The sequence below is a fragment of the Colletotrichum jinshuiense genome, chromosome 9 (assembly GCF_051148585.1).
Source record: "Colletotrichum jinshuiense chromosome 9, complete sequence".
Taxonomy (NCBI): Eukaryota; Fungi; Ascomycota; class Sordariomycetes; order Glomerellales; family Glomerellaceae; genus Colletotrichum; species Colletotrichum jinshuiense.
Window position 1 is genome coordinate 582,418 of NC_139316.1, and position 11,722 is coordinate 594,139.

Sequence of the window (11,722 nt, forward strand, 5' to 3'; positions counted from 1 at the left end):
TGAAATCTCCAACAAATGGAATAGGGTAACAAGGGATGCGGGCGAACCAGCCTAATCTGGCGTGCGGTGTGTAATTGAGGGTATATACGGAAATCCTACTATGGACATACTTCATCAAGTCGTCATCATCGTCATTAAACCTCCATCAGGTTGGGGGGTGGTCCAACGCCGCGAAGCAAGACGACGGTGTTGCCACTAACTAACGAAGCCCCAACCTTTTCATTGAACTCCAGTAATCTTCCTCCCTCCACATGGAATACCCGCAGTTTGTCCCGTTCGTCTGACGATCGGTTGTTGAGGTTCTCCACCTGTAACCGTCTTGCTGCCTCGTCCAACACCCTTCCGACAACCCAATCCTTGGAGAAAAAGAACTCTCCCTTGGGGAACTTGGCCTTCGCTGTCTCTGCCTCGGCCTCAACATATAAATAGACTCTTTTTTCCTGGGGCAGTTTGTCGTCGCCCTTGGCGGTCTTCTTAAGGTTGTTCACCGCTATTAAACGCGCAGACGCGGACGTAGGTTTCGGTTTCGGTAGTGCCCTTCCGGCCTGTTCCTTCTTCGCGGCCCCCCAAGCTTTGAACTTATCGAATGCACTCTTAGTCCGCGCAGCGACATCGATCTGTATCCCGGGGCGGGCTCCGAGTGGAACGAGGTTCTTGCAGTCGTGGTCTTCTTTCAGCCGGTGCTTGAGGCAGTAGTCGCGATTGCAGCCTGGGCAGTGCACGCCGGGCACAAGCGATGTACCAATGGTAGTCTTGCAGGGCGGCGAGGCGCATGGTTTCTGAGAGACTTGGTCGCGCAGTTGGCGGCCCTGTCCGTAGGCGGGTTTCGCAAGCTCTGCTTGCCGGCGCCGCTCGGCCCAGGCACCGGCATTGGTACACTTGTGGGAGGTCTCGGATCGGTGGTCGAGGCAGAAGGTCTTTTTGCAGCTCTGGCAGAAGAAGGGGAGGAAGTCGAGTTGGTTGCAATAGTCGTATTCGCAGTGCTTCCCGATGAGGGTCTCATCGAAGCCGTCCTTGGACTCGTCCATTTTGACGTAGCTCGTCTCGTCGGAATTAGATGAGGACGCCATTTTGATGACGTGTTTGTCCTGGTTATTTATTGACTGTCAGAATCGGCTTGCGAAGAGAGTGTGCGTAGACCTCGGCCGGGGCGCAGAGGGTGGCACAAGGCTGAGAGGGGCGACGATGGCGATGGCAAGGTTGCTGAGAAATGGCGGCGGAAAGGTCTGGAAGAAACCAACCAGTTGGCAGGTTTCGATGAGTTGGTCAGTTGCTTCCAGCGGGGCAGCCAATGAGGCGGATAAACTCAGGCGCCAAATACAGCGCGTGCGCAGCTGCTGGCAGCCTAGAAACAGGTAGATCCATAACGGCTGCCAAGGCCTAGGGCCCGAGGGCGAGGGTTCCGACTCTGGCTTGACTCTCAAAATAGTTTGGTCTGCAAGCGGCAGCGAAGTGTTTGATGTCTCGTCTTTTTTTAAACCACTCCAACTCTCCTCCGACCATTGGTAATCCAGGCCGCCTCTGAAAGACACATGCAAGCATCAGCGACGAGTCGAACTACACTAGAGGAGGGGCGAGCCTCCCCAGACGGGACCCACAATTCGATCGGACCCGATCCGGCGGGTCCCAGACCCCTAAAGTTCGTCACGTGGTTTCGCGTTTCTATGACGCAGTTTGACAACGGTCTGGTCGCATCTACCCTGCAAAGCTTCTCAGGCTCCCATCGTTGGAAGATGGGCAGCTTTCTCCCCCAACACTGACCAACGAAATGCCTCCCCACGTGCCGCGCAAGCGGTTACGCGAGGATTCGCCGGCCAAGGCTAGTCCAAAACGCCAACAGCTAGCGAAAGGGAAGGGGAAGCCTGCAGCGACTTCCTCTCGGAGAAAGCCGACCTTGTATGATGACCTGGATGCTACTACCACGCCCGAGTCATCCAAGGTTGGCCGTTCTGCTCTTGATGTCTTGGGAGACAGTGATGAGTCCAGCTCGTTGAGCGACTTATCCGACGTTGATTTTGAGGATGTCCCTGTCGCAAACGGTCAGAAAACCGAGGAGCCATCCGACGATGACGATAACGACGACATCGAGTTTGAAGATGTTCCCGCCCCGAGGACCACCCTCGCAAAAGCCTCAACCACTTCAGGAGACTTGCAACTCACTTTGGACGCCGGACTTGGAACCACCATGACCGACCCCTATGGCGACAAAAAGGGGCCCACGAAGCGCGAAAAGAAGATTCGGAACGCAACGCATTGTATCCACGTTCAGTATCTTCTCTGGCACAATGCAATTCGGAACTCTTGGATTTGCGATCCTGAAGTCCAGGCTATCATGATGTCTCACGTCCCACCCCGCCTTTGGGATGAAGTGGAGAGGTGGAGGAGAATCAGTGGCTTAGATGCAAAGTCCGAAGAAGCTCAACCAATACCGCCCAAAAGCGTGAAGCGGACTAGAGGGAAGGGCAAAGGAAAGAAGTCCGAAGAAGACGATTCGAGAGACTGGAGTTCCGCAGCCGAGAGACTAGAGGAAGGGGTTGTCGACATGAGCCACGGCGATCCGCTATTCAGACTTATGAAGTCTTTAGTGGCCTGGTGGAGGCAGCGTTTTTGTGTCACAGCTCCAGGTATCCGGAAATGGGGCTACATGCTGCCGGAACGGTTGGGCAGGCTCCGCAAGGCCTGGGAAGCGGATGGCCATGACCCGGATCGCTTCGGAGAACGGATCCACGGGCTTGAAGACTTCCGGAAGTGCGCTCAAGACTGTACAGGAAGCCGAGACGTGGGCTCGCAACTTTTCACAGCTCTTACGAGGGCTTTGGGACTAGAGTCTCGGATGGTCGCAAACCTGCAGCCCTTAGGGTTTGGATGGACTAAGCTGGAGGAGGCAGATCCTGAAAAGGAGGAGAAGAGTGTTCATTCCTCTATGAAGAGCAGTGTCGAGAGGGGCGGGGAGGCCGACAGCTCAAAAGTCGACAAACCGAAGAAAGGGGCAAAAAGGACCACCAAGAACACAAACACTGCAACTCCATCGCGGAATTCCGGATCAAGACGCGCAAACAAAAAGAAAGTTGTCATTGAAATAGGTGATACGGACGATGAACTTGGTTTGGAGCACCCCGATAGCGACGAAGACTCGATCGTCGAACTGGAGGTGACACCGCGTAGATCGACGGCTGCATCCAAAAAATTCGACAAGGACCTGGAGTTCCCACATTATTGGACGGAGGTCTTGTCGCCAGTGACAAAGAAGTACCTGCCAGTCGATCCGATCGTCAAGAATATTATTGGCACCAACCGAGATTTGATCGAGTCTCTGGAACCACGTGGAGGCAAGGCGGATAAGGCAAAGCAAGTCGTGGCGTATATTATCGGCTTCTCTTCAGATGGAACGGCCAAGGACGTTACAGTACGATATCTCAGAAAGCAGCTATGGCCGGGCCGAACGAAAGGCACCAGGAAACCGCCTGATAAGGTTCCAATTTACAATCGACACGGCAAGGTGAAGCGATATGATCAATTCGACTGGTTCAAATCAGCCATGCATGGCTTTGTCAGGGGTGGTCGAAAATATCCGCTCACAGAAGACGACGAAGCAGAGGATTCGACAGAGCTGAAACCGGCTCAACCAGAGAAAAAGGAGATAAAGGAAGGTAGCGAAACTTTGGCTTATTACAAACAGTCGAAAGAGTTTTGTCTTGAACGCCAACTCAAACGGGAAGAAGTCATCCTGCCCACCGCCGTTCCTGTCAAAACATTCAAGAACAAAGGCAAAGGCGGGGATGTTTCTGAGGAACCGGTATACTCGAGGAAAGATGTTGTCAATGTCAAGAGTGCCGAGACATGGCACAAGCAAGGCAGAGCGCCAAAGCCTGGCGAGCAGCCGCTCAAGAGGGTGCCATACCGCGCAGCAACAACCAACAGACGGCGAGAAATTGCCGAAGCTGAGGCCATTAGCGGCGAGAAGGTTCTTCAGGGGTTGTATAGCTTTGACCAGACGGAGTGGATCATTCCACCGCCTATCAAAGATGGCATCATTCCGAAGAACAACTATGGGTAAGTTTCCCTGCGTGTCACTTGGACGAACCCATATTAACGAGAACTAGCAATATCGATCTCTTCGCGGAACACATGTGTCCAGAAGGTAAATGCTTCCGCGGCCTCTTGGCCAAACAAGTCATCATGCTAATATGTTTATAGGTGCCGCTCATGTTCCTTTCCGAGGGGCTGTCAAGGTCTGTAAGAGACTCAAGATCGACTACGCCGAGGCCGTTGTGGATTTCGAGTTTGGAAACCGAATGGCGGTGCCGGTAATTCAGGGGGTCGTCATCGCAGAGGAATACCATGACCAGGTCATGGAGGAAATTCGCAAGGACGAAGCTGAACGAATACGTAAGGAGGACGAGAAAAGACGCAAAGAAGCATTGAGACTATGGAGCAAGTTCTTGAAGGGACTGAGAATCGTTGAGCGCATTCGCCAAGACTACGGGCACGTCGACGACAGTGTTCCGGTCTTCCAGAAGCACACAGCTCTTAAGGGCAAGAATAATACTTACGACGAGGACGAAACAAAGGAGCTGGATGCGGATGCGATGCGGATGCGGGACGAGGAAATGGCAGGGGGCTTCTTCCCCGACGGACATGACGAAGAAGAGGTCGAACCGAAAAGGTTCACGTCGGGCTTCTTCCCGGTAGTGGACGAAGGCGACGAAGATGAAAACATGGACGACGCTCTACTTGTTGACCACGGCGTTGATGAGCAAGCGAACAAGACGGAAGGGCCGGAAGACATGGAAGAGTGTGTCGAAGAATTTTCCCAAGAGCCGCAACCTCTTCCCGCGCCGGTCAAAGCCAAGCCAAAGCCGAAGAAAAAGGCGGCAAAGGCTGCAACGAGACAGTCGACAAGACGCAGGCGTAAACCTATATCGGAGAGCGAGGATGAGGATGAGGATGAGGAGAATAACTCCGTGGGTTCAGATGACGATTACGAGTAATGCACACCCGGCTGGAACATGTTTGAGTAAGGCCGGGCAGTTGGCAGTTGGAGTGCAGCGAATTGGCAGCAGTTTGTGCCGCCTCTAGCGTGCTACCATCCTCATTTGTCGGGCGGTGCATATATCAAGACATTATCAACCCTCACCACCAATAGAGGCTGTGCCTCCTGCGGCTGCTATGCCATGATGCGTTGGCTCGAGGGGGAGGAGGGTCGGATTGGTGACCATTAGTGTACAAATTAAGAACACCTGATCACATGCAGAAGTGGGCATGGCATTCGATGGCGGAGCTTTGCATTCGATGGCGGTGCGACTTTCCCATATACTTGATTCGCCATAAACCGAGCGCCGGCTGCAACCCAGAGCTTCCGAGATAACCACGCCGGACTGCATGGACATGATAGATGCACGGGGCCATGGTGCTGACGGAAAACGAAAATCAAGTATATTTCCCACTCCCTGCTGTAACCGTGCCAGTATCTTCATGATCAAATCATGATGCCAGAGTCGTACGGGGAGCAGTGCCCGTAGCACCAAGTAGTCGAGGTGCGTTCCAGTTCTGAACCCCGCGGTGTACGTACCGAGCTAAGGCGAGCGCTGCATTCGAGCTTCCCAGGGCTTCCCTGCATGGAATTTGCGCCAAGAGGCCTACTGATATGTAGGGTATGTCCAGGTTTCTGGGCTGGCGCGATCCACCGATCCCTTCAACCGCCGCGCTGAGACGACCCGTGTAGATTCTCCAACGTCACCTCATGCTCGCCTCTCACGCGGAGTGCAAACTCAGGTCGCTGCGCTGCTGCGATATTACGCTACCGAGTGTGGTGTACGTGTCGTTCGACCATCACTCCTTTTAAAATAGGCACAGGCACGGAAGGCACTTGAGACCAGTCGGCACAGGCGGGCGAGGGGGCAATCGACAAGGCAGGGAGTGAGGCGACTCCCAGGTCGACAAGAGGCGGCAGCGGAGGGCCGTTGGGAGCCGCGAGTATTCCATATCCATGCAAAATACCCGGACGATATTCCGTTTGCTACCTTAAACGGACGACCAAAGTGCCTTGTCATCCGCAAGGAGAGGCGAAAGTAAGAAAAGAAAAACAATATCCGATAAGAGAAGGGGAGGAAAGTCGCTTCCATCTCGCAAGGTTCCGCGGAAATCATCTTCTCGTCTCTTGCCCTACCTGTCTGACTGCCTGCCTTACTTTTGGTGTCCACCTCTTTCTTGGGAGCACGCCCTCCACCGCCTGCCTGAGCACTCTCGTTGTTTGGCTCTATCCTTCACGGGTAAAAAATTCCCCAACCTCGCTCGTTCTGGGTTTTTGGAAGAAAAAAGGATTATATTTTCTTTACAATCTCGACTCAATCCGGAAACATCACCATGGCGCTTTCCCTCTTCGACCCCGCCCCGCCAGCTTCATGATCTCATCGATACCATCCGAACCTCCCCTTCGATCCCATCGCTACGAACCAAGATTCAGCCTCGATCTCAGCCTCAGCCCGGGATTTGACGCCCCAAGAAAACTACATACGACGGATTACTCACAGCTTCCCGATCAGAAACAGGTATGTTATACAATCTTATTAGCATTACGCCTTTCTCGTATCATCACCCCTCGGAGACGCACTCGACTACTCCACTATTTCGAAAATAACCTCACCTTTGTTTCTGGTTCACCTCAAACTTTACTCTCCTGCTATAGTCCCGTCGCCACTCTCGGCGCCGGCGGTGCTTGACTTGCTTCACACGCAAATGTGCATACAGGAGGTTGGCTACCGGCTGTAGTCTAGGTTGATATGGCTCTTCCCTCTTCCCAGCAGAAGCCTGCTACAACCAGCTCATCTCTGCCCTTTTTTTCCTCCCATCTTCATTACCGGTGCCATCCAATATGATTTTCACTGCTACTACCTATTTGTATTTCGTTGGTACGAGCTTTCTCCGTTTCTTCATCTCATTTCATGGCACCCTGGTTCCTCATCTATCGGGCCATGGCAATTCATCTGATTATCTCCATCATGGCAGACTTCTGGAGCAGATTCATAATCAAGGTCAAAAGCAAACTAACAAGAGAAAAGCGCGGCATATATTCTCAGCCGCCTGCTAATCAGCAGCCGCCGTCACCACCACCTCTTCCTCTCTCTGGGCAAGGGACGTCTGTGGTCACAGCAGGTACTGGAAATCCATCAAGATCTAGAAAGCACACACCGACAATCCCAACCAATGGCAGCGTAGAAAACGGTTGTGCACGAACGACATTTGCCCAAACCATGGCCGATATTGCCGATGAGACAAAGAATGCCTGTACGGCTGCTATTCTCAGCGTCTTTCCCGAAATCTGCCCCGAGTACCTCGAGAAGACGGCTGCCAAATTTCGATTCGATCCAAATCAGGCCATTGACGACATTTTGAGCTACAATGATGACGGCAAATCATATCCAAAGATACCTCGCATCAAAACATTGAAGCGGAAGCGAGGGGGGTCTGAGGATACAGATGAAGTGGCTACTCTCCGTCGTACCTACGACTTCCCCAATCGTGAGAGGGAGATCAGTCCCGCCTATACCAACCTGGCGTAAGTTCACTTGTCAAGACCCTGGGCCGTTTAGATAGCTCTATGGAGAGTTGTGATCATGATAGACTTTGCTTCCATGCTGGCGAATCACCGGTGAACTATAGAATGGATACTAACACCAGACACAGAAAGAAGTTGCTGAAACAAGAATTCCCGCGTGCTACTATTAAGAGCATTCTAAGAATCTTTGCCGACAAGAACCATCATCTGCTGCCCGCACACCTTGCCATAGACAAGGTCGTTTCGGACTGGACTTGGGGGTTGCGAGACGATATCCCGGCTGGATTTATCAAAAAGACGCTGACTCCATCAGAACGTCAGTACATGCATGACCAGTTAGATGTCACTATTCAGAATACCACCAACCCCGATGAAAAGAGAGCTCTGGAGGAACTTCGAGCTGCACGTAAGTTGCAGCTGGTGTCTGCCCATAGACGGACAGCCCAGCATACCCAGAAGCAGGAGGAACAAGCGAACCTGGAAAAGGCTAGAGCAGAGGGCTCTGTTATGGACTGTGGTTGTTGCTTCGGAGAATTTGCCAATAACCGCATGGTCTGTTGCTCCGATGAGCACATGAGTCACGTAAGTCCTGTCACTATAACTATTTTGCCCCCTTGCCTTTATGAACATGGCTGATGTCTCTAGTGGTTCTGTATCGAGTGTGCACGCCGTAATGCCGAGACAGCCGTCGGCCTCTCCAAGTATGAACTCACTTGCATGTCAATGGATGGATGCAGTGCCGGGTTTTCTCATGCTGAACGCCTGAAATTCCTCGACGACCGACTCACGGCGGCCCTGGATCGAATTGAATACGAAGCTATCCTCCGACTGTCAGGGATCGAAAACCTGGAGACATGCCCCTTCTGTCCCTATGCTGCTGAATACCCATCAGCCGACGTCAACAAAGAGTTCAAGTGCGACAACCCAGAATGCCAGATGGTCAGCTGCCGACTCTGCAGAGAGGAGACACACGTTCCCAAAACTTGCGAGGAGGCTGCGCGTGAGAACGGCATAGGAGCTCGGCGCGAGATTGAAGAAGCCATGTCAGCAGCCTTGATCCGGAAATGCAACAAATGTAAACCTCCACCCACGGTCACTTTGTCCTTGTTGCTGTATTAGATATACTAATAAATGACTAGGTGGCACCCCTTTCATCAAAGAATTAGGATGCAACAAGATGACTTGTACTAGAGCTGGCTGCAAGAACATACAATGCTATGTATGCTCCAAATCTTGCGACTACTCCCACTTCAACGACCTCGCAAGGGGCGGCAAGGAGGGAAACTGCCCACTCTTTGACAAGGATGGTGTTGAAGCGCGCCATGATAACGAAGTTCAAGCAGCGGAAGTCAAAGCACGACTGAAAGTCATGGGAGACAACCCTCGGATCAGCGAAGAACTTCTCAAGTTTGACACACCCAAGAGCACTAAAAACAAGCACCCTGCTCAAACCGAGCCACTTCGGAACGATGCTCACCCAAACGGGGATGGTATTTGGAGGCCAGGAGTATACAGAGCTGGCGGGCCTGCCGATCATGGGCTCGACCTACCTCATCAGAATGCGCAACGTGCTGCCGCCCCTCTAGCCGCCGCCGTTATTGCCCAACCAGCGAACCCGAATGTTCTGCGTGTCGTTGCGCCTCAAAAGTTTCGGCAGGGAGGACTCGAAAGTCGAGCCGCAGATCAGAACTTTGTACCTCCTGAACGGCCATTTCCCGTCCAGCTACCAATCCCCAAGCCCGTCAAAGACCGGAGCGGACCCCAGGTACAGCCACATATGCCCATTCCGCAACCATACAACAAACCTAGGGATCAAAATGGACTCCAGGCATACCCACCTGTACCTATGGTTGCAAAATCACCGAGGCCTAGACATTCAAACCAGCCAAACGTCTTGAATTATATTCAGCCCGGCTTGGATTGGCAAAGGAATCTTGCCCCCGAGGAAAAGGCGTTGTTGAATCAGCCCCGGTTATTCAACGCAGCATTCGACTTCTATGCACACGCGACGAATCGTGTTGGTGCGCTGTATGTTGAGGATACCCAAGCCAAGTTGGCTAAATTGGCGGGAGAAAAGGAGTTGCCAATGTCACAGGGGGGGCTACTTTCATTGGGAGAGGGCGTTCCGCACACATTGGCGCAGCTGGACGCACGGCAGCAGGCTCGACAACACCCGCAGCGTCAGCCTGCAAACGCCGGAGACCAAGAAGTTCGCAACCAGCACTGGAGGTTGGCTCAAACCGTCCCAAAACTAGGCAACGGGGGCGGCCCCGCCCAATGGTGCAATAAAGTCGAGGCCATGGCTAAGGCGGCCAACGCCATGGATTTTCAGCAGGAAGCCCAGCAGGCAATACAGCACGAAGCGGCTTTGGCTGGCCCCTCCAGGCAGCACAATGGCTTTTACAGAAACCCGATTGCAACACCCAACTGGCCGTACCCGCCGTCGCCCGCAGAGGCCGGCAGCATGTCTCAGCACACCGCCTATGTTGGCTTTCTTGCCGGGCAAGGCGGGGAGGAAGCCAGATCCGGAAGAACTCGCGATGACCCTCTGGAGCTGGAGTGATTTATTTTCATTTGTCCTTCCTTTTCTTCCTTTTCCTTCTCTTTTTCCGCATCCCTCAACATGATACCCAGAACGCCCAATGGTGCGTTGCTACACACACGAACGTCGATAAACACTATTCAGACGGCCCGCCATCCGGTGGAAGATTTTCAGTTCATTCAAGGGTGGGATTAAGTCTTCTGGAGAGATGACAAGCGGCAGCCACGGGCTGCTTTTCCTTGAGATATCGTTTCTGGGTTCCGAGGTTGTTTTATTACAGAAGGGAGACTCGCAGCATGGCATTTGGTCAGTGGCGTTAGAGGGGGTTCTCTATTGCTGTGTCACAGATGCGCACGCGAGATAGCGAGATTCAACTTCGGGGAGGCAGGGTATCTTGATTTGGGTTCTCATAAGTAACGGTTCTTGCAGGTAATGTGATACTGTAGGGTAGCGCAGGGGATAGCGCAAAAGCAGGGTCATTAAGCATCCATTGACGACGGGGGGTGCCACACTAGCGTCCCCGGCCAAACTTCTCGTGCCATTTGCCTTTGCTGCCCGTGTTCTTAAGATTAGATATCGTCTGCGGCTCTGTCTGGGGGACGAGCTCGATGGTCTCGTGAATGGTGGCGATGGCGCCGAGACCGCTGGCTGGCCCGTCGGGGCTTGACGCTGCTGTAGTGTGAGGAGCGAGAAGGATGAGTGAGTTGGACGTGTTCTTCTGCAGCAGCTTGTAGGTCTTGTCTGGCGTCTTGAGAAGGGCTGTTGCGGGGGTGGAGGTGAGTGTTATTCTGCGAAGCGGGTGAGCATTCAAGTCGGGTACATGAACAGGCTACGGATGGCGATGATATGACGTGAAGGTCAGACGCAGATGGGGGAGGGAGGTGAGGTTGGACCATGAGGAAGGCGTCGCAAACTGAGGCTGAGGTTGGACCGAGAACTGGGGAAGCGACTTACACCGGAGCATCTTCGGCAGTGAGCAGGGCCTCCAGCTCGGGGGGCAGCTCCATGAGCTTGTACCCTCGGGCGTCCGGGGCATGGGTCAAGGGGATGCCGGCGTCGTCTGGGCCAGACATGGCTGGACTGACGACTATGGGGGAGGCTATTGGATGTCGTGGCTTGGGGCTTGCTCGACTCTGGGCTTGGCCGCTGATCCGAGAGTCTAATTTTTTTCTTTCTCTCGTCTCTTTCTTTGGGGTTGGGCGAGACTTTCGCGGTGAGGGACGGGTATACACGTGTACGAGTGGTCCGGTGCAAACGAGATGCGCGGACGGATGAAGTCGAATCAGGTGTTGTCTAATTGGGTACGTGCGGGGAAAACATCATGGTAAAAAAAAAAAAAAGTTGGATGGATGGGATGGGCCTGAAAGATTGGAGAGCGAGGAGGGGACGGGAGACGGGGACGACGAGATTGGACCAGATTGGATGCAGCGGGAAGGAGGGGGAGGGTTCTGGGTAGGCCTGTTCAGCTTCAGCTCCTGCTGTTCCCAGATTGGCCCAGGCGAGCATCTTCATCCTCTTTTTTCCCTCTTTGCCAGGGGACCTGGTGGGGCAGTTGGGCCATGATTGGGCAGTGGTGATGCTAGCTTTATTTTTTTCTCCCATGTACGTACCGTGTCGGGGGC

The 11,722-nt window shown here is 53.4% G+C and overlaps 4 protein-coding genes across 4 annotated transcripts; 2 read left to right on the top strand and 2 right to left on the bottom strand.

Annotated features, from left to right (window-relative positions):
* Window positions 1–134: 134 nt before the first annotated feature.
* On the bottom strand, window positions 135–1,070 carry EsH8_IX_000166 (AN1-type zinc finger protein; the record flags this gene model as incomplete). The annotated part of the gene is made up of 1 exon (XM_083266502.1): window positions 135–1,070. The coding sequence occupies one exon, from the start codon at window positions 1,068–1,070 to the stop codon at window positions 135–137; it is 936 nt and encodes a 311-aa protein (XP_083130067.1).
* Window positions 1,071–1,768: 698 nt separating this feature from the next.
* On the top strand, window positions 1,769–4,991 carry EsH8_IX_000167 (uncharacterized protein; the record flags this gene model as incomplete). The annotated part of the gene is made up of 3 exons (XM_083266503.1): window positions 1,769–4,053; window positions 4,104–4,141; window positions 4,198–4,991. The coding sequence occupies 3 exons, from the start codon at window positions 1,769–1,771 to the stop codon at window positions 4,989–4,991; spliced, it is 3,117 nt and encodes a 1,038-aa protein (XP_083130068.1).
* A 1,413-nt stretch (window positions 4,992–6,404) lies between these two features.
* On the top strand, window positions 6,405–10,121 carry EsH8_IX_000168 (E3 ubiquitin-protein ligase RNF216; the record flags this gene model as incomplete). The annotated part of the gene is made up of 5 exons (XM_083266504.1): window positions 6,405–6,551; window positions 7,062–7,558; window positions 7,687–8,140; window positions 8,204–8,633; window positions 8,698–10,121. 5 exons carry the CDS (start codon window positions 6,405–6,407, stop codon window positions 10,119–10,121), a joined length of 2,952 nt encoding a protein of 983 aa, XP_083130069.1.
* A 490-nt stretch (window positions 10,122–10,611) lies between these two features.
* Window positions 10,612–11,173, bottom strand: EsH8_IX_000169 (uncharacterized protein; the record flags this gene model as incomplete). Its single annotated transcript, XM_083266505.1, has 2 exons — window positions 10,612–10,888; window positions 11,055–11,173. 2 exons carry the CDS (start codon window positions 11,171–11,173, stop codon window positions 10,612–10,614), a joined length of 396 nt encoding a protein of 131 aa, XP_083130070.1.
* Between the last annotated feature and the right edge of the window lie 549 nt (window positions 11,174–11,722).